The 22,599-nt window shown below is 44.5% G+C and overlaps 1 protein-coding gene across 2 annotated transcripts in view; it reads left to right on the top strand.

Annotated features, from left to right (window-relative positions):
* LOC144761752 (uncharacterized) overlaps nt 1-22,599 on the top strand; it is a 136,321-nt gene that overhangs the window by 82,504 nt on the left and 31,218 nt on the right. For both annotated transcript variants that reach the window (XM_078647004.1, XM_078647005.1), the window contains 3 exons: nt 2,070-2,141; nt 13,067-13,156; nt 15,061-15,150. In XM_078647004.1, coding sequence (XP_078503130.1) covers nt 2,070-2,141; nt 13,067-13,156; nt 15,061-15,150 — 252 coding nt within the window. The remainder of the gene's footprint in view (nt 1-2,069; nt 2,142-13,066; nt 13,157-15,060; nt 15,151-22,599) is intronic.

Genomic DNA, 22,599 nt, shown 5'->3' with positions numbered 1-22,599 from the left:
CGTTTGACAGGCGAGGTCGTGTGCACCATGCGGCCGTGTCCTCCGCCTCCACTGTCGGCCGCTTCTGCGCTCGCAGGCGATTACTGCCGCTGCGACGCCACTCGCTGCACGCCTAGGGGGCCTCACCTTCACGTTGGCCCACAGCATGTCAGTGCGGCCCGCATCCTCTAAGAGGCGGATGGCCTCTAGGACACGCGGATCCGCCAAGCGCGCCATCCCTCTCCATCAATGGGCCCCGTGCAGAGACGCTCCTCAAAACTCCTCGCTGACACCGTGCACTGTCCCTCGCAGCTGGTGACCAAAGGCTCCCGCTGCCACTTTCACAGTGAAAGGCACAACAGAATGGCACCACACCCACCTCAAAGCTAAACAAAGCTAAAGTCAACAAAGCTAAACTGCCCAGTGTCCTCCCTGACTGACTGTTGTGTCACAAACACCAAAATGGTGGCTTGTGACACAAGATGACCGGTTATAAAACGCCCAAGCCCAAAACTAGCCCAACCCAAGCCCAACAAGCCCAACGCAAGCCCAATGGAAGCCAACCAGCCCAATGGGCTCTGGCTGCCCCCGGCCCAAAACCCACTAGGGGGGCAGGCCTCCCGCTGGTCGGCTGCCCCCCCAAAACCCTATTCTCTGATGTGGCTATTCATTCTGGTCCTGCCTCCTTATAGCTGCATTGTTACATGTTGCTCACCTCACAAGGCCATTATTTCCCTATGCTGCCTAAGTGTTGCCACTGCCACATTTCTGTTGTGGTTTGATTTATGATGGACAACACAAAGCTCTGTTTACTGGCCATCTTCAGACACTGTATTGTTTTTGAATTTGTATACATCTGTAAAATCTGCTTGACTCTCACATGTTTATCTCCTTTGATTTGCTTTTAGCACTTTAAATTGGCTGCTTGGAGCAAGCTCTTTTTTATTAGGGAAGGGTTGAAACTGCAGCTGTTTGAAGTAGCTATTATTACCAAATCTTCAAAATATACATAGAGCAGATGTTGGCTTCACCCAATAGAGTACTTCTCTTACACCTCATAGTATAGTTGTTTAGTGTATTATTCTGCTTCCTATGCAGTGTTGAGTGTTTTACATCTCAAACATGCACTATATCATGCAGTGGCAGCCGGCATGTATCGGGGGAGAAGGAAGGGGAATGTAAATAAAAACCAGTAACCTTATCGCCACATCCCGCGTCTCTGCTCCGTGTCTGTCTGTTGGAACAGGAACCAGGAAGCACACCCAGGCTTCCCTGACCAATCACAATTCAACATTGCAGCATTGTGATTGGTAAGCACCCAGGCTCCCCTAACCAATCATAATGCGGCAATGCAGAGTTGCGATTGGTCTCAGTGCCGTGGTTCGGCGCTCAGGCAGGGACTGGTGGCCTGGGCATGTTCTCCATCCAGGCTGTAATGCAGCCTGGACGGAAAACATGGAAAGTGCGCATGACGGTTTGGCCAGCCCCAGAGGGCCAGCTAAAGCATCGTGCACACTTCAGTGTGCCCACCACTCCTCCCCTACCATGCTCTGACAGCAGAGCAGGCCTGACCACCCGCTCGCAAAGCAGCTGGAACAAATAAAATGATAATAACATTCAGTTATTATCATTTTATTTTTATTTTAGTCACACTGCTTTTAAAAGCAGTGGGGTGGCGCTCCTCAGCCTTGGCAGGGCAGCCCCCAATGAACTAATGATATATTGAATTCTTTATCACATACATTCATTGTATATCAAAGCAGGCTTTTAAAAAATATTTTAGCCAGGATTCAAAATGTAAGCCAAACCTAATGTCTATAAAATTGTTCGTTTAGCTTCCTTAACAAAACTATATTCTGATGGGCTGGAAAAATAAAATTGCTATTAAATGTATCATTCCTAATGACTATGATGAATATCGATAGTCTGTGATCAACTTACTTCTCAGGTAGAGTATCCATGGGACTCTAGAACAAGTATAAGAGATACATTTTCTGTCTTCCGGAAGATAGTGTGGTATATGGTGGTCCCTTGATTTGATCCTCCAGTGTTGAATGATTGACTGATGCCCTCTTTTGGTATCCTCACAGAAGCCGCTGGGATCTGCACAGGATAAAATCCAAAATAGATGTCTTGTACCTTATGGTGGCCAACCTGAAAGGGTAAGTGGAAGGGGGTGTGAGTGAATGGGGGATGCGAGTAATTAACAAACTGTCACTATTGTCCCCTGCTAGTAGACCCACTATAGGCTCAATGTCATCCTTAGTCCCTGGGTCATGCTTCATATCAAAAGACCCTCGTTTCCAAAGTTATCATTTGCATGCGTCCTCAACATGGCTTCAATGCCTTTTTATTATCAAATCAAATTCAAACTAAAAAACATTATTTTTCTCAGATCATCCTCCTATCTACTAGCAGATTCCCTGCAGATGTCACATTGATCCTTCCTAACCATATAGGCGTGCTTCATACTTAGGTCATGCCTCCCACTGCTCCTTGTTGGCCAACTACTACCTTTTCCTGTTTTTTCCTGTCATATCTGGATGTAAGGTACGGTTATCCCTCTCCAAATCCTCTCTTATCTACTGCGCCATATTCCTCACATCTTCACCGAAATCGATGTAGAATAGAACAGATTAATCAAACTATTGGTGATGGTGACTCCATCCATTTTATCATCAAGAGAGGATATTTGTAACATAATTTACAGAATGCATATTTGGACAACCAGGCTCCTGAGCACTCAGGAAGATATCTCAGATCTAGATTGGTCAATCAATCAATCAATCAATCAATACATTTGTAGAGCACGCTACTCACCAGTGAGGGTCTCAAGGCGCTGAAGGGAGGGGGGTGCTGCTACTGCTCGAATAGCCAGGTCTTGAGGTGTTTCCTGAAGGTGAGATGGTCCTGGGTCAGTCGTAGGTGGGCGGGGAGGGAGTTCCACATCCTGACGGCCAGGTAGGAGAACGATCTTCCTCCGGTGGTGGTTCTGCGAATCCGTGGGACGGTGGCGAGGGCGAGGCTGGCGGGTCGGAGTTGGCGGGTCGGAGTGTAGAACGTGAGGCGGTTGTTGAGGTATTCGGGGCCCATGTCGTGGAGCGCTTTGTGTGCGTGGGTGAGGAGCCTGAACGTGATCCTTTTGCTGATGGGGAGCCAGTGCAGGTTTCTCAGGTGGGCAGATATGTGGCTGTGGCGAAGGATGTCGAGGATGAGTCGGGCGGAAGCGTTCTGTATGCGCTGAAGTCTTTTCTGAAATTTGGCTGTGGTTCCTGCGTATAGGGCGTTCCCGTAGTCCAGTTGGCTGGTGACGAGGGCCTGGGTGACAGTCTTTCTGGTTTCGATGGGGATCCACCGGAAGATTTTCCGCAGCATGCGCAGGGTGTTGAAGCATGAGGATGAGATGGCATTGACTTGCTTGGTCATGGTGAGGGAGGAGTCCAGGATGAATCCCAGGTTGCGTGCGTGGTCCGTGGGTGTCGGTGCGGTGCCCAGCGCTGTGGGCCACCATGAGTTATCCGAGGCGGATGGGGATGGTCCAAGGATGAGGACCTCCGTCTTGTCTGAGTTCAGTTTCAGACGGCTGAGCTTCATCCATTCTGCGACGTCTTTCATTCCTTCCTGGAGGTTGGTTTTAGCGGTGGCTGGGTCTTTGGTGAGGGTGAGTATCAGCTGAGTGTCGTTGGTGTAGGAGATAATGTTGAGGTTGTGTTTGCGTGTGATGGCGGCGGGGGGGGCTCATGTAGGGCCCGATTCACAGAATGAACTTAAGACTAAATCCTAAACTTACTACTATTTGGTATTCACAGAATGCACTTACTACTTACGGGATTCACAGAGTGAACTTACTACTTTCGGGATTCACAGAATAAACTTACTACTTTCGGTATTCACAGAATAGATTTAAGACTACTAACTCTAAGTCCGAACTCGGGCCGTAAATTCCGGCCCGGAGGCGGAGCTTCTGGCTTGGGGGCGGAGCTTCCGACCCGGAGGCGGAGCTTCTGGCCCAGAGGCGGAGCTTGCGGCTTGGAGGCGGAGCCTCCGGCTCGGAGGTGGGGATTTTTGCCATGCTGAAATCTCCAACTCTGGGCCGCAAGCTCCGACTCCGGGCCGGAATTTACGGCCCGAGTTCGGACTTAGAGTTAGTAGCCTTAAATCTATTCTGTGAATACTGAAAGTAGTAAGTTTATTCTGTGAATCCCGAAAGTAGTAAGTTCACTCTGTGAATCCCGAAAGTAGTAAGTGCATTCTGTGAATACCAAATAGTAGTAAGTTTAGGATTTAGTCTTAAGTTCATTCTGTGAATCGGGCCCGTAGATATTGAAGAGGGTTGGGCTGAGCGAAGAGCCTTGGGGTACGCCGCAGATGATCTCTGTGGCCGCGGAGCAGAAGGGAGGGAGGCGGACCCTCTGTGTCCTGTCGGAGAGGAACGAGGTGATCCAGTTCAGGGCTTTTCCTTGGATCCCAGCATTGTGGAGGCGGGTTGTTAGGGTTACGATGGCAGACGGTGTCAAAGGCGGCTGAGAGGTCTACGAGGATGAGAGCGGTTGTTTCCCCGTTGTCAAGTAGGATCCTGATGTCGTCAGTGGCTGCGATGAGGGCGGTCTCGGTGCTGTGGTTGGCTCGAAATCCGGACTGGGATGGGTCGAGGGAGTTGTTTGCCTCCAGGAATGTGGTCAGCTGTTTATTGACGGTCTTCGCGATGACTTTAGCAGGGAAGGGAAGAAGAGAGATGGGTCGGAAGTTCTTGAGGTCTTAAGGGTCCGATGTGGGTTTCTTCAGAAGGGCGTTGATCTCTGCGTGCTTCCAGCTCTCTGGGAAGGTGGCGGACATGAAGGAGTTAATTATGACGTTCCGGAGGTGGGGTGCGATGATGGTGTCGGCTTTGTTGAAGATGTGGTGAGGGCATGGGTCAGAGGGAGAGCCAGAGTGGATGGTGTTCATAACGTGGGTGGTGTCTTCAGTGCTGATGGGGGTCCAAGCGCAGAGTGTGGTGGTAGGGGGGCGTTGGTTTGGTGCCTGGAGGCGGAGTCTGGGCACCGAAGCTGTCGTGTATATCGGCGAGCTTGCGGTAAAAGCACGTGGCGAGGGAGTTGCAGAGGTCTTGCGACAGTGTGATGTCATTGCTGCTGGCGCTGGGCTCACAGAGCATTCATTGAAAGTTCTCTCTTTTGGCCTGTGATTGACGCTTACAGTCGTCTTGATAGAGACAGTGCATGTATTTGTCAAAGGATACCTTATCTACAATGTCAAAATGGCTGTCTATTTTGAGAAAGACCAAGCAAAACGTTCTAGTGCACCCTAATGGGCCTGGGTTGTCATTGACTTGTGATCTCTAATAATACCACCACCAATTTGAAGCACTGTTAAAGATGAATATTTAACATTACAAATGCATGTGAATTAACAGTTTAATAGATAATGAAGCATAGTGCAATAGATATAATAACCCTCCTAGGTCCCTATTACAGAGAGGGCACTCTTTTCCTTTCAATAAGTGTGCCATGCTCAAACAGGAAAAGTGTGCCCTTTTATGAAGAAACCACGTTTAAAAGTTGCTCCCTGTTTCACTGTGCAGGTGGCAACCCACCTGCACTTTTAACAGGGATTAGATATCCCCATGTAGAGATCCCCTTGCGGGTGGGTGCCGTGAGCGACTGCACCCACTTGCAAGGGGTTGACTGGGAGGGGCCCTTAAGGAGAGTGAGCCACTGTTTTGTGGCGCACTTTTAGTGTGCCTCCTGACAGCTTCTTTGCCTTTGCGCCTGTGTACATAATGCGGCATCGGTGCAAAGATAAAGAGATTCCCTCATTTGCATGAGGTCCACGCCCAAATGCACATGAGGGATCACCCTCTAGAGATAGCACTGCTGCTACATGTACGCCACCACTATCGGTATTATGGAAGGAACCGAACATTCATCTGCAGCCCCTTCTGAAGCACCAAAGTGCCCTTGGGGTGCACAAAGCATGTGCGCAAGCCCGTTGCACCAAGGTGCTGCTTTCTGTAACACGGCTCATGGTAGTAATCCAAAACCGATACCATCTAATACAACAATGAAGCACAATATTCTGAAACATAAATATATATGCAGATAAGCATTTAGTTCCCCACAATTGAATTAAGCTGCTAAATTAAGTTAAAAAACACAGAGTAGTCAAATTCAGAGAGCATGGAACACAGCAAAGACTTGAGGTAGAGAGAATAGCAAAAAGGAAATATAAATATTTATTGCAAAGGGCCCAAATGTTTAACAATGACAAATTCTGATTGAGCATATATAAGTAAAGTATTAGCAATTGTGGAAGAGAAAGAACTGTATCTTTGCCCCAAAACTAAGGTAAAATGTGGGTAGGAGGTATATGAGAGGACTATTGAGGGGGACAGGAGGGAAGGAAAGAAAAGGATAGAATAGATGTGAACAGGGCTTCAAGTGGGACGAAAAAGCTGGGGGGTCTCTCCTAGGGGCGTGATTGCCATAATTAATGGTGTGGCTTAAAACACTTAAGCTAAAAATCTGTGCTCAGCATAGTGTGCTGCCCCACTGGTATTTTGCTGCTTCTGTACATTCATCCAGATATATAACACAACAAGTAGCATTACACCTACAACAAGCCAGGACTATTGACGTTGTCAATGGTTGTAAATTGCATAAGATAAATCACCAACAACTATGACTTTGTTGTATACAATATTGAAAATGCTTCCGATCTTGTGGGTGAGGTTGTGGCGTATCTAGAGCTGCCGGCTTTAGACCTGAGAAAGTGGGTTTGAGCCTGACATCGGCACAATATCCTCTGATTCAACAAATGAATATGTCCTTGTGTAATGTAACTGGTACTCATGTAAAGCGCTCCACGTTTGTGCTGTATACAACGGAAAAAGTAGTTTTCTTGATGTTACATCAAAAGCAGCGATGGCTGGTACTATTGCAGAGTTAAGTTATTATTTTTTTCACCCTGAGGGTAAAAATGGAGAGCCCGATAGGGACCTGTCTTGGCACTTGCTTTTAAGAACTACCAGTGCTGAGCAGTAGCAGGACCCAGCCCACTTAAAGCCCTGGGTGTGAAGGAGTATGGGAGGAGTGATGTAGGAAGGCCGGGCGGTGGGGATAAGGATGGGTGGCAAGATCTTGTGGTAGCACAGGCATCTCAATAGAGCGTGTGGGCAACCAGCGCAAAGATGTATTATCCTACAGTGAAAATCTGAAATTACTGGGACACATCAGATTAGGAGGAAACTCCTAAGGAATATTTGACAACATGTAAAGCATTATCAGCAACCCTGCCACAAGAATTCACACAGAGCTCAAAAGAAAATTATTAACTGAAGATGAGCAGCAGATCTCGGAAAATAGAACACATTGAGTCCAACAATATCAAGTGAAATCTCCTCCAACAGTAAATAATATGATCATTCCAGGGTATTTAACGCCACCAGTCGTAACGCGTTTCGCCTGACACAGCAGGCTTTATATGTGTATATATGTATAGGTATATATATATATATATATATATATATATATATTCAGACACACACACACATATACATATGTATATATGTATATATATATATATATACACACAAGGAGCTAGAGCCACAGGAGATCAGTCTTAGAAAGGCCACGTTGTACAGAGAAGACAAACAAATGGAGATGGAAGGAAAGAGAGGAAGAGGAGAGGAACCGGGCTAGTCTGAAAATATTTGCCTGTGCAGCTTTAAATTTCCAATTCAATCATGCGACCGGTGCCAGTCAGCTGTGATATGTTAAGGATTGTGGCACAGATCAAGAAAGCAAAATGTTCCATGGAGAAGATTGCTCCTATATTGGCCATACATTTTTCATCCTAGCACCTTCAGGGGATGTTCCATGTTCCACATCCATTTTTTGCTCCCTCTATTCAAAACATGCTGATGAAACACAAGGGGAAAAGTTGTCTCTAACTCTATTGTCTCTCATAGCAGGGGCGCGGTTCTTTGGACTATAGTTGTCTGGCATGAAGAGTGTGAAAAGTATAAGACAAGTTAAACAAGAGCAATATTAGGTATGATTGAAATGGAGAATTGTTACAATTGCATGCAAATAAGATAGTGCTCTAAACAGACTAAAAACCTGTGGGATAAAAACCTGGAGATTGTTCTTTGGTTAGTCATCCATCATATGCCTTCATTGAGCAGACCCCACCAAGATATTCAGGCATGGATTGGCAAATTTTGTGGCAAAATCATGGACATTTTTGGGCACAAATTTGGACATTTTGCCGCATTTTTGCAGCACCTTATTTTGTTATTCTGCATATAATAATACCCCCCTTTGCCCGCCGTTTGCCCCATGGGTGGTGGGCCCTAGATTACAATCGGTAAGTACTGAATTCTGCTCCATTTTAGATGTGATAATAAGGAATCTATCAAAAGTAGAGAGGGAGGAAGAGGAATAACTAGATTCGCCCTCCTTAATTATACAATTTTAGCGAAACAAAGAACCCAGTAAGTTCGGATAGGATAGCGATGGACATACCCTCCACAATAAGAGAAAAACCCTGTTTGTCTTAAAGACCCCTCACCCACCAGGGTTGCTCCTTGGTGGCATGCTTCATCATTGGGGTTTTTCCCGATCCGCTGCGGATCGAGGCGTGCTTCAACCAGACGGAATACGTGGAAGCACTTTTTTTAGTTTTTGTCTATGATGAAAGCAAAGTTGTGGGAGGGGAGTAGAGTACAGGTGCTATACATATTAAAAAATATCTGACTAGTAGGTCACCATTATTTTATTCCCATCGCTAGTCGGTAAGATTTAAAATCAAGGGAAAAGAGAAAGAAAGAAACGGATATCAATGAATCTATTCCTTGCTTATCTGGTTAACATGTTTTGAGCCTTGCCCCTATTGGCTCTTCATCAGGACCTAAGGGACCTATTTCCTATTGGTATAACTCCTCTAAAAGTTCCTAAATAGAAAGGTATCAAGTTGCAAGCCATGCAAATCACACAACCTACATATGATTTTATTGACAAGATAATATCACTGCGTTACCGTAAAAACGAAAAAGAGGGTAGAGTTTAAAAACATCACCCGTGGCTGACACAAAAATAATGTTCGAAGCAGTGAATGTACGAAACACCCAGGTGTATTGTTGCTTCCAAAATGCACACAAATCAGTGATTATACTGTATATAGTGCGAAACAACCTTTAGCCTGAATGAATAACGAAAATACTTAACAACAAGATGAACACACTGAGAAAACATACAGAAAAAACATACATTTTAGAAGCCGTAGTCTTGTGTCATGATCCCCCCGGGGCGGAGGGGGCTTGTAGTCAAACCCTGCAAGACGGGAGGTAAAATGCCATAAAAACATTTAACGTGTATTTCCAAACAAAAGAGGCTGGGTCTGTAGGAGCTATTGACCCTGTTGTGCGGTTTCCTATTAGAAATCATTTTAGTGCCCAAACTGGGAGCCAACCTGCTACAATTCGTCAAGGCTGCCCTCTGCCACTGCATCTGAATCAGCTCACAGGTGACCGCATCCTGCCGGCGTGCCTTCCAGATCAGGTGTTTTGTGCCGGCAGGTAGCGGAGGACTTCCACATACGTGTCTGAATTGCGGAACTCTATACCGCTCGTATTACTTTAAAACTGGCCATCAACTTTGGATCAGAATCAGATCCATGTTGGAAATTTAAGTGCTCATACGCTTTTTTATATTCTCAAAATCTACGAAACAGGCCAACTTGGGATCAATAATTGGCTACCAGCATTGTGAAAAAGACTCAGTGGACAAATAGTCAAGGACTGAGTTTCGTGCATTTAAGAAATGTTCAAAGCAAAAAGGGGGTTGAATGGTTTGGGGGGCACTGAGGGGAGAGGGAGAGAGAATTGAATCGAAAAAAACCTTGCAGAAGTCTTATTACCAGGTTACAAAAAAAAATGTTTTGTACTTCTTTATCAATCTAAATAGAGGATATTTCATCAACGGTCTCAAAGAAGAAATGACCTTATGGGTAAGGTGTTTCAAAAAAATCCTACTTTGGTTCTATGTATCTTCATTGTACAACAATAGCTTAGGGAAGGTAAAAGTTGAGCTACACATCTAGAGGAATTGGCCCCATGGGATGTTATCATTGAAGCCCGGGGTGTCTGTATTGAGTTTGAATACCCATCTCTGTTCCTTTTCGAGGAGTCTCCTTTCCAGATTGTCTATGTCTTTTATACATTCCGGTATTATCCATTTCAATTCACTGGGTGTGTGTTTTAGTTCAAGAGAAGTGTGATGACATTTTTGTAGTAGTCCTTTGGCATCGTAAGTTGCTGCAGTGTTCACAGATCCTTTTTCTGACTTTTCGAATGGTCATGCCCACGTAGTACAAATTGCAAGGGCAAGTAATCAGGTAGACCACCCTAGATGTATTGCAATTTGTTCAGTTTCGGTGTTGCCCAATCATTCCATTGTTAACAAATACTGTTTTAGTTGCCTCAGTGAGACAGCAAATGCTGCAATTCCTCCATGGGTAATTGCCCAGGGGTTACATCGAAGGGTTGTTATTCACAATACGTGGCCGAGTGTGTACTAACATGTCCCTCAAGCTCTTTCCTTTTCTGTCGGAGAACACAAGTTTAGCCATAGACAATTTCCACTATTCAGAATACGCCAGTGGTTCTGGAAAATTTTGGAGATTAGATTAGAATCTATACTATAGGTTGTGATACAGATAGGTTGTGCTTCTTAATCGTTCTGTATAGAGCGTGTTTCTAGCAGGGCATCTCTATGGTTGTTTAATGCTTGATTTTTAGCTTGGACCACCATTCATCTGGGGTAGTTCCTGGCTATCAATTTTTCAGTTAGTTGTTCTGCTTGCTTACTGCAGTCTTTTAGTTTGGTACAATACCTGATCCTCAGGAACTGTCTGAATGGTAGGTTCTCTTTAAATGCCTGGGGTGAAAGCTATCCAATAAAAGGAAGCCGTTTTTTGCGGTGGGTTTCAAATGTGCATTGGTCTTCAAAGTGCCGTTTTATACAAAAATATTCAGATCCAAAAATACCAACTTCTTTTTTTCTCATGGTGTGTGTGAACTTCAAAAAAGTATTTTGATCATTTAGCCATAATAGCAAGGCATTAGCTGTTGTCTGGTTGCCTTCCCAGATTAGTAAAATGTCATCAATAGAGCTCTTCCAAAGTTTGATATGTTGAAGAAAGGGGTTTGCTTGATTGAGGATTCTATGAGTTTCGAGATGATGTACATAGAGGCTCGCTACACTGGGGGCAAATACACTCCCCATACTGGTTCCATGCTGTTGGAGGAATAGCATATTCTTGAAACGTACTCATGAAAAAGATTCAATTAACTGCACCTTGTTATACCTGTCAGTGGCATAACGCAAAATGAAGGGCCCCCTCTAGAATGTGATGAAGGGCCCCTGAGTCTCCCTTATCCCACCGATATTAATTGCCCGTTGGCTGAATGCAGGAAGGCAGAAGGACGGGGGCCTCCTGCACCGCATGGGCTGTAGGGGCCTGTGTTTTGGCCCTGGCTGTGTGTGAGAATGAATGAACTTATGAGTACACTTATGAAGTCAACACTACAAACAATAGATCTCCTCGAGAAATTACTCCAAGCAGTTTCATGCAAATCTCACAACACCAATGCTGCTTAGAAGTCAGCTCAGGAAGTGGTGGCCAACCAAATTAACCTCACTCACCATGGCCACTAAATGAGGACTGTAAGTTATCCAGAGGACACCCAAATCACTCCTGGAGCCTTTAATCTCCGCTTCATGACTTCTAGCAGATTAACTCTCTTCCCGAGACTCGTTCTCATTTCAAATTCCCTTGGATTTTAATTGTGTGCCTCCAATTCCTTTCTATTTAAAAAAGTACTGCTTTTCACCTTTGAACTTTATAATGGAGCTATTTTGAAAACAATTACCATCCCTGTCCACAAGATGTCCTAGTTTCCAAAAAGTTGGGAATTGAGAGACAAAAAAAATCTGTAAATTATGTTTTCACAACCCTTTCAATTATGTTTTCACAACCTTTTGTCAGTCTCTTCACCCCAAAAAACTTCAGATTACATTCCCAAAATTTAGTGGGCACTTTTGTAAAAAGAACGGCCTTTTTACAAAACTGCAGATTTTGTGACTTTTTTTGCAAAATGCAAAATCCTGGAGGGTATGGTTGAGTATTTCAAAAGTTTATAAACTTCAAATATTGTTTCAGCAAGGGTAGCAAAAGCCACTGACCCATCCTTTAAATAGAGGAATATTTACAATGCATATTTTACAAGACAGTCTTCCTATTGGAAGTCACTTCAGGAAGAACTTTTGAAGCGATTGATTAGTGACAAAATCAGAAACACAGAGTGTGGACAGACTATTGTGTCAAAAATATCCAGGACAAGAATATCAAGTAGGTAAGTGAAACTAGATAAATGTACATTTACTATTCTTAACTCCAGTTCTATCTACCTTGAAGAGATATATATATATATATATATATATATATATATATATATATATATATATATATATATATATATATATATATATATATATATATATATATATATATATATATATATATATATATATATATATATATATATATCGACATGGTACATATATGAGGAGTTATATATAGTAAAATTTTACTTACCCTTAGAAACAGACCTACATGATATTCTTGTCATCTATATTTTTGACATGATGTTCTGTCACACAATATTTGTGTTTCCGATATTTTGTCCAAATACCGAAGAGATACAAGCACTTTCAGGTCAGGCCTGTACAAAGTGGTGCCATATGAACATAACTCCATGTATAGGTACCTCAGTGATATCTACATCTTAAAGGAGTGTGGGTGTGAGAATAATAATAAGTCATCTAAATTACATGTTATATACTTAATTATCAATATTTTAGTTAAAGGTTTTTCTACAATATTATGGTAGCGCACTATTAAAATTGTTATATTCTGACAAACAAAGTTAGGGGTGTTTATTTGTGGGCATAGAAGAAGTGTGGGTCTCATTACTAAAGGCTGGGCTTGGCCTTGATCTTGTCTGAAATCCTTTTTGTATTCTTGTCAGCTTCCTGTATTGCCTTCTGGAACCACCATGAGACAGAGAAGCTTCTCAATGTTATACAACCCCACACACCATATTGCTGGGAGAAGATTGGTAAGAGTAAGGGTATTTTAATGGATATAAAGGAGCTGTGTATCTGAGCCTTTCAGTAGCCATCCTTGAATGTTATTTGCAGTTCTCTTACATTGAATCTTTCCTAAGTACAATCCATAACTAAACAGTCCAGTCTCTACACAATCCCTTTTCTATACTTTCTTGTCAGCCCATAATACCGCACCATGCTACTGAGATTTCCTACCAGTATTTACCGTTTTCCTCCTTCGCATATTTGGTAGGTCAGGAAATCGCTTTGTTTCTGCTTCCTTAATCCACTCTCCCATTTCATTCCTCACTTCCCCTACCTACCATGGTAGAGTGAATATGTTTAGTAAATGTGACCGCTTCTGATGGTGATCTTACAATGCCTTCGATCAGTGTGGTGCCTGATAAGGCTTGTGATCACACTCAGTACACCTTCATTTGCCCAGAACAGGCTGGAATTTCATAGGTACTACAGAAAGCAAAAAGGGATCTCAAGGACAATCATCATCATCATCAAAAGATCTTTATTTCGGCAATATGCCATAAAAGAGAACAATGATTTCTAAAAACAATGCAAAAATAGATGACAATATAAATTTGTTGTATAAATAACAATTTCAGCAAAATTTTACGATACGAACAATTGGTCAAGTTTCATAGGTATTAGCCACAGTTAAGATTATTAAAACAATAAATAATTTCATATGACAGTTTAAGAACATGTAAAAAAAAAAGTCAATATGCTACGGGCTAAAAGTGCAGGCTTAAGTTTGTGCAATTAATAGCCTGCGCTTAAACCACATAGCAGCCAGAAATTTTGAAACGGCAAATACAGTCGGACCAGTTGTGTCGGTTTTTAGTATTCTAAATGCCTGCATGCATTGTCGAAAGACTAGGTTTTTGCAGAGGGGAACAAGCCAATGATTTCGAGCCTTATGATAACCTGAACAAAAAAACAACACGTGCAGCTCAATTTCAGTATCATGTTTGCACGCTGGGCAGTTTTTCGGGGCAGAAGGTGACCATCTGCTGGTGACAGCTCCAGTGGTAAAACACCATGCCTCCACTGAACATATCATTTTTTTGCTAAAAGAGGATAAATGTCATCAAAAAATTGCTCAAATAGATCAAAATATGTGACCAAGAGAAAAGAGAAAAGAGGCTGTTGTAGAGCCAATTTGTGGATTGCGTTGTGCAGCATTAAGTCTGTCGGCACGGAATATATTCGTGAGCTGGGTGCGTGAGAGTTTTTTACACCCCCGATCTGGGTCAGACCATAGGTCGGAAATTTCTAACCCTATGGATTCTTTCCTTATGTAGGCAAGCCAGGGAAAATTCCCCGAGCCTGAAAAGGTCAGGATCTCCTTGAGTTCTTTTCTCTATATTGTAGCAGCTCTGGTTTAACCCAGATTCTGCACCAAAATCTCAAGGGTTTTAATGCTAGCTCTTCAATGATCGGTCTAATGCCCAAGTCAAGCTTTAGGGGGAAAAGTGGGGTACTAGATGGTAGTGCTATTAACCCTCTTAGAAATTTATTTTCGGTCATGATAATTTCATACCTAACAGAGTAACCCCAAAGTTCCCCCCATACATGATAGCACCCCTAGCTTTTGCCTTGTAGACCTCCATAGGCGGTGTCAGAGGTTTAATTGTAGATTTCTTAGATAGTTTGAGAATGCCGCTCGAGAGTTGGGCCAATTTTAACTGTGACTTTATCTGCTGGGTCCCCATGTAAAAATGTCATTAATTGTGACCCCGAGATAGTCAAAGGTGGTAACCCTTTCCAAAAGTGTGTTATATTCTGACAAACAAAGTTAGGGGTGTTTATTTGTGGGCATAGAAGAAGTGTGGGTCTCATTACTAAAGGCTGAGCTTGGCCTTGATCTTGTCTGAAATCCTTTTTGTATTCTTGTCAGCTTCCTGTATTGCCTTCTGGAACCATCATGAGACAGAGAAACTTCTCAATGTTATACAATCCCACACACCATATTGCTGGGAGAAGATTGGTAAGAGTAATGGTATTTTAATGGATATAAAGGAGCTGTGTATCTGAGCCTTTCAGTAGCTATCCTTGAATGTTATTTGCAGTTCTCTTACATTGCATCTTTCCTAAGTACAATCTCATCTCCCAACACTTGCTTCCAATCAATAACTAAACAGTCCAGTCTCTACACAATCCCTTTTCTATACTTTCTTGTCAGCCCATAATACCGCACCATGCCACTGAGTTTTCTTACCAGTATTTACCCTTTTCCTCCTTCGCATATTTGGTAGGTCAGAAATCGCTTTGTTTCTGCTTCCTTAATCCTCTCTCCCATTTCATTCCTCACTTCCCCTACCTACCATTGTAGAGTGAATAAGTTTAGTAAATGTGACCGCTTCTGATGGTGATCTTACAATGCCTTCGATCAGTGTGGTGCCTGATAAGGCTTGTGATCACACTCAGTAGAACTTCATTTGCCCAGAACAGGCTGGAATTTCATAGGTACTACAGAAAGCAAAAAGGGATCTCAAGGACAATCAAGTTAACAGGTTCATTATATAGGTTTGTAGTCCACCTTGCCATAAACCCCTCAAGGACGTTGTAGGAGTGCTCGCTATGTTTTTTTGGCTAACTTAATTTCCCAAATGAATATTTTGCGATTTAAATGCACATGCTCCGCATACTCTTCATGAGACTGTATTGGGTAGATAATATTGCCAGTTAACCCCTTGCATGCTGATGACGGCCCCCATCCGTCATGCACTACGGCGCTCGTGTGCTGATGACGGCTGGGGGCCGTCATAAACCCACCCACTCGCGATTCTGCCGCACAGGCGCAGAATCGCGGCAACATGCAGGGGGTTTAAAGACATTATGTTTGTGTTTGATCTCAATGACATCAATACTACCAACATTCTCGACAGCATGAACAACATCGTACTCACCCAACTCGTTCATGACACCATGCACACCGCAGGCCTCTCACTAGACCCAATCTTCATCTCCAGTGACTGCATCAGGTACAGCCACACCATAGAACTCACCTGGACTGACTGCTCCATCATTCATTTCAACATCACCAGCTCACGGACTGCTGCCCCCAGTCTGCCCAATGCCCCCACTACAGCTGAAGCAAAGTCTCAAAGGACACATGGATCAATACCCTCAACGCCACCCACCTCATGTCCTCCAACAACCTAGACCAGAACGTCAGAAACTGCACCAAGAGATTAGTTCCCATTGGCAACAACCCACAGAAAGTTCACTAAGTAGGCTAACTGGGACACTGAAGACCTCCAAACAACTAAACAACACCGTAAACAACTGGAAAGGAGATGGCGCATCATCAAGGATACAACCAACAAGAACAGCTTCAACACAACCCTCCACCTCTACGACATTTCAGAGAATTGAAGAAAGAGGCCTCATGTATTGAATCAAGCTGTAATAACAGCAAACAACTCTTTAACAGCGTCAAAGAATTCTCCAACCCCTCAGCTGCAACAAACAACATTACCCCCTCACTGAAATTCTGCAACAACCTTGAAACATCTACAGAAACTTTAAACCCTAGCCCAAGGCCACTGACTTCTTTAAGCATCACAACAACCCCTCTACCACCACAGACATCTGACTAACTGAATGGGGACAGCTCCCCCACAGGACACTGCCTCCATCATGAACTCGGTCCATTCAGGGACCCCAACTGACTTTTGCCCTCACTGCATCTTCAACCTAGGCGAAGCCAGAATGGCGACTCTCCAATTAACATACAAGCAGAATTTTGATTCCATTAAAGACAATTGAGGCTTACATTGTGCAATAACATTCTATTGCTGCCCCAACATGCAGCCCTTTAAAGAACAATAATACATCATAAAGCAATAGAATGTCAGAACAATATGTATATCCAGGGCACGCAGTCCTCATCCTCTTTAAGCTGCGACAAAACAGGTCATCATCTTAATTTTCTGTCAAGCTTTATAATAAGTTGTCTGCAAACAGAATTCAAGTCAAGTCAAAAAAATATTTATTTCATTCTTTGAGGCCATAAAAGCACAAATAAAAAGTACTGACATTGTAATGCACATGCACTTTTTATCTGGGAAATGTAAATGCGTGAATTGGGCTGTACTTTTTATTTGTGCAAATAAAACTGAATTCAAAATTAATTCACAAGCACATGATGCTATAACACTATCAATCATAAACCTGTTAACAAACTTAAATAATACCTTTATCCTATTAATTCTTTTTTTTTTAATTATTTTCTCCTCATAGGGTGAGGATTGAGGGATAATGTTAGCCGCTGAAGGCTAACATCTTGCAAGTTTAAAGCCATCCAGTGGCGCACAACTCACATGTCCACAGGTCTTTAATAACATTTAGCAGTAGTATTCGCATTAGCTCAATCTGCTGCTTTTAAAATATCTGTTAGAAAACTACCTGCCCAGAAAACCTTACTAGCCATTGCACCTCTCGAGGAATAGGCACCATATCTGGAAAGGACTACTCGTGCTTCACTCATTACTTTTGTCACCCAACTAGCTAAAGTAGCTGTGGAGACTGCCTTATAGGGTTTGATTAAGACAGTAACAACTGTTCCTCACCATCTGCCCTAAACTCCAGCACTTTACTCTCATATGATCTCATACATTTTACCACACATAGCTTTTCACACTCATGGAAAAAAAGGATAAAAAACAGGCTCAGACATTATTTTAGTCCTTTTCCATTTGTTAGAATGTACCCATTCGGAGAATAGAATCTATTTGACGTCTCCAACGCTTTAACGTCAGAAACCCTTCTAAAAGAAATTAGACAAAATAAAGTTGCTAACTTCAGAAAGAGGAGAGACTGCGGCTCTGATCCTCCTAGACCTCTTGGCAGCCTATGTAATGGCTCCCACCACACACTTATCACAAGGCTGCACAACAGAAGCATCCAAGGAGCTGCTCTCACATGGATCCCCTATCCTCAGCAGAAGAATGCAAAAAGTTATTTTACCCTTCACCTTCGAACCAAAGAAATCATCTGTGGAGTAGGATCCTCACTCATACCCACCCTCTTTAAAACTGGTATGACAACTCTGCCCAGCATCAGAAAAAAAAACATGGGCTGGCATCATATCCTACGCCGATGACACACAACTCCTCCTCTCCCTCTCCGAAGACACCACCAACACCAAGACCAACTTCCATAACTGCATTACAAACATTGCCAACTAGATGAACAACAACTGCCTGAAGCTCAACACAGACAAGATAGAGGGACAGATCTTTGGAAACAAAAGCTCCCCCTTGGGCGCATCCTGGTGGCCCTTTTAACTCAGACCCCCAATGACCATGCTACGAACCGACTACAGACCATACAGAACACCGAAGGCAGACTTGCCATGGATCTCCCTAGACGAACCCACATCACCCCCTACCTCAGGGAAATCAACTGGCTCCCTGTACAGAAAAGATGCTGGGTATCAAGCTCCTGGCCCACACATACAAGGCCCTACACAATGACAGACCCGCCTACTTGAACCATCGCCTGAACTTCCAACAGCCCAGCATACATCTCCGCTCTACTTCCGTCTCTAACCTTCACTCCTGCACCTTGCGTAGCAGATGCAGAGGTCGCTCCTTCTCCGACCTAGCAAGGAAGACATGGAAAGAGCTACCCCTTTAACTCCGGACCTCCCCATCTCTTCCAGAGTTCTGAAGTGCTGGGGAGCCCCTAAAGACCTGGCTATTCAGCTAATCAACTGGACCCTGCCATCAGCTGTATACCCTCACTGGTGACAAGAAGTGGTCTACAAATCTACTGATTGATTGATGCTGAGAGGCCATATGGAGTGAATGCCTGTTGTTTGTGGCAACACATTTGAAGGGAATCCATGTCTAGCTAATTTGAGGAACATCAAAGTAAAGATTGTATGCACCCTGTATGAATGTTTGTTGTTTTTATTCCTTAGTATAGTCATTGAAAGAGTGTGCCTAGAAATAACCATTACCAAAAATACATTTTCTATGCATGTTATCAAATTGTCAAGATTTTCATATTCAGCTATTGTTCCAGTGGATGGACACTTTTTTCATTAATGTAATTATTAGAATACTGAAACTGGCTCAGCTAGTCCAAGGCAGTAGAATGGTCACACTAAGTATTCTTATTTCCTGTGTTCCAGGTTCAGTGAAGATCTGGATACCAGCAGTTGCAATTGGCTTTTTGGCCTTCCTATAGGGGTGTTAATAGATGTATTCTCCACATGCTCAGTAGTAAAAGCTCTTAATTGCCTATTCTCCTTGTCATATTCCCTCACATACATAGTAGTCAATTAATGGGTTATGCTCTCATCACAGGGTATTAACTAATGTTAACAAACTTTGCAGTGGGCAATAGTGGATAATACCTTACATTCTGATAGATACATCTGCCGTGTGGATTCCTCACCTTGTGAATACCCCCTGCGTCAGCAACATTCGGAAATTCTTTTTTCGTAGCCTCGCGCCGACGTGGACTCCTGACGTCATAGAGACACGACCTCGCTCGCGACTCCACTGACGTCACCGACGCCTATAATAGGCCCACGCCGGCGTGATGACATCAGTTCCCTTTTTTCCGCGTCATCGACGCTAACGGTTATCGGGAATCTCTGTAGCCAACGGATACTTTGTTGTCTATATTGTTGCCATTTTCTGCTTCTCTGTATCCTGTCTCTTCGACAATGTCTTCGAAAAAGACCGGCTTCAAGCCATGTAGAGAATGCGGCAAAATGATGTCCATTACCGACCCACACAGCGACTGCATCTGGTGCTTGAGCTCGGACCATGATGTGGAGGACTGCTCTTCGTGTAAGAAGATGAACCCGAAGGCCCTGAGAGAGAGAGAGGCGAAGCTCCTGGTGGCTAAGATGAAAGCTGGAAAGGAGAAATCGTCGAAGTCTCGTTCTCGAAGGGCGAGTTCGAAGTCAAGATCGAGGTCGAGGTCTGGATCTCGAGGAAGGTCGTCTTCGAAGTCGGCTTCTGATCGTGTTTCAAAAAAGAGGAAACATAAGAAGAGGAGACATGAGTCCCGACGTCGTTCTGGTAAGGAGTCGGGATCGAGGTCGAGGTCACCGAAGGTACGTTCGAAGGTGGTGACCGTTGATGTTTCGGATCCAGAACCTGAAGGTGAGGCCTCCCCTTCTGAGTCACGGGCGCCGTCTCCGGCTCCGTCTCCGACTCCGAATCCGGCTCCGAATCCATCTCCGGCGCCGTCCCCGGTCCGAGATGAGGAGGAGCCTCGTGAGGATGGGGGTACCGCGCCCTTAGGTGAGCCGAATCCGAACACTCCTCAGGACAGGCCTGAAGGTTTTCATCCACCATTTCCTGCCCCAGGCCAGGACCCTTCTGCGTTTCTCAACGCGATGTACGGAGTCTTTTCGAGGGCGTGGTACCCCTCTGGTGCACCTTCGGGTCCCATGGGTCCTTTGGCTTTTAGCTTAGGAGTCCCTCACTCCTACCCTCCGGCTCCGTTTATGCCTTACATGCCGGCTCCGATGCCGCCGTGGCATTTTCCGGCTCCACCGAAGCCGTCGACGCCGGTTCCGGCTTCGCCTGCTCCGAGTCGTCCTCGAACACATCCCTCTGAGCCTTCGGATTCGATCCCGACGTCGATTCCGAATCCGTTGGAGCCGGTGGTGGATCCGATGGCAAAACGAGTCAAGATGAGATCCAGAAGAGAGGCTCAACGCCTTCTGGAGGAAAGGAGGTTTTTGGATTCACAATCTGACGTTGAAGAGGGTGAATTGGATGAAGATGCTTTTGAGGATTTGGCAGAAGCAGGAAGCCTGGATTTCTCTCCATAGTGGGAGTTACCCTCAGGTTCTAGCACTCCTTCTAAGGACGTTCAACCCTATCATTTGATTATGAGGAAGGCTGCCAGTCTCCTTAAGTTGACTTTGCCTACAGCAGAATTCAAATCTAATATTCTGACTGAAGTATTGCATTCTCCGAGTTCAGTGGTGGAACCTCTTCTTCCTTTCAATGATGCTCTGACAGAGCCCATTCTAGAGGTGTGGAAAAAACCTTTGTCGGCTCCAGCTGTCTCTAAAAATGTAGCCAGAAGATACAGGGTTGCCCCTGAGGATCCTGCCTTTTTAACCTCTCATCCTTCACCGGAGAGTTTGGTCATTCAGGCTGCATGCTCCAAAAAGAACGTTAGTGCTTTCCCTCAGGTTCCTTTTGAGAAGGAGGCAAAGAAGCAGGATCAGGTGGCAAAGAAGTCCTTCTCCTCTGCCAGTATGGCATTGAAGTCATCAAATGCCACTTGCTTGATGGGGAGATATTTACACGCTCTGATGGACTCTTTGCGTGTTCTTGTTCCAAACATTCCTGATGACAGCAGGAAGGATTTTGAGGAAGTCATCTCTGACGCTCAGGCAGCGGCTCGCCAGGTCATTCAGAGCGGTTTGGATACTGTAGACTCTGTGGCGCTCATTATGGGCACTGCTGTCGCTACTAGGAGGTCTGCCTGGTTGAAATCTTCTGACTTTTCGGCTGATGTTCAGGCGACATTATTAGATCTTCCTTTCGATGGTTCAGGCCTTTTTGGGAAGAAGGCTGATGCGGCCCTTGAGAGGTTTAAAGATAGCAGGGCGACTGCTAAATCCTTGGGTCTTCAAGTGAGAGGCTCTTCAACTGGCAGAAGATTCAGGGGTTTTGGCCGCTCTTCCTTTTGGAATTTCCGGCAAGGCCAGCAGCAGCAGCAGCAACAACAGCAGCAGCAAAACTCCTTGTACAGGTCATACAGGGGAAAGCAAAGAGTGCGTCCTCGTGGACGTCAGGTCTCTTCCTCCTCCACTTCCTCCAACCCCCCTGCCCCTGAGAAGCAGCCCTAGATCCGACATTCAGGATCATGTGGGTCCGGTTGGGGGTCGGCTTACCCATTTTCTACAGGATTGGGAATCGGTTACGTCAGATCTTTGGGTTCTCAATCTTGTAGAAAATGGGTATGCCCTTCCCTTTCGGGAATTCCCTCCCAATTTCCCTCCTTGCCAAGGGTATTGCTCCGAGGAGCATCTGTCTCTTCTGCAAGAGGAAGTTTTGACTCTGATAAGAAAAGGTGCGATAGAGGTGGTCCCAGAGCAGGAAAGGGGTCAGGGATGCTACTCCCGGTATTTCCTGATTCCGAAGAAGGATGGCAGGCTTCGTCCAATCCTGGATCTCAGGATCTTGAATCTCTTTCTGAAGCAGGAGAAATTCAAGATGCTCACCCTTGCTCAGGTTCTTTAAGCGCTGCAAGAAGAAGACTGGATGGTGTCGCTCGACTTGCAGGGTGCTTACTTTCACATCCCAATCCTGAAGTCGCACAGGAGGTATCTCCGTTTTACGGTAGGATCGCAGCACTACCAGTTTGCGGTCCTTCCGTTTGGACTTACTACTGCGCCTCGAGTCTTCACCAAGGTGATGGCAGTGGTGGCGGCGCATCTCAGGAGATC

Source organism: Lissotriton helveticus, chromosome 6 (genome assembly GCF_964261635.1).
Source record: "Lissotriton helveticus chromosome 6, aLisHel1.1, whole genome shotgun sequence".
Lineage (NCBI taxonomy): Eukaryota > Metazoa > Chordata > Amphibia > Caudata > Salamandridae > Lissotriton > Lissotriton helveticus.
Note: the sequence above shows the minus strand (reverse complement) of the source record. Positions and strands in the feature narration are given on the sequence as shown.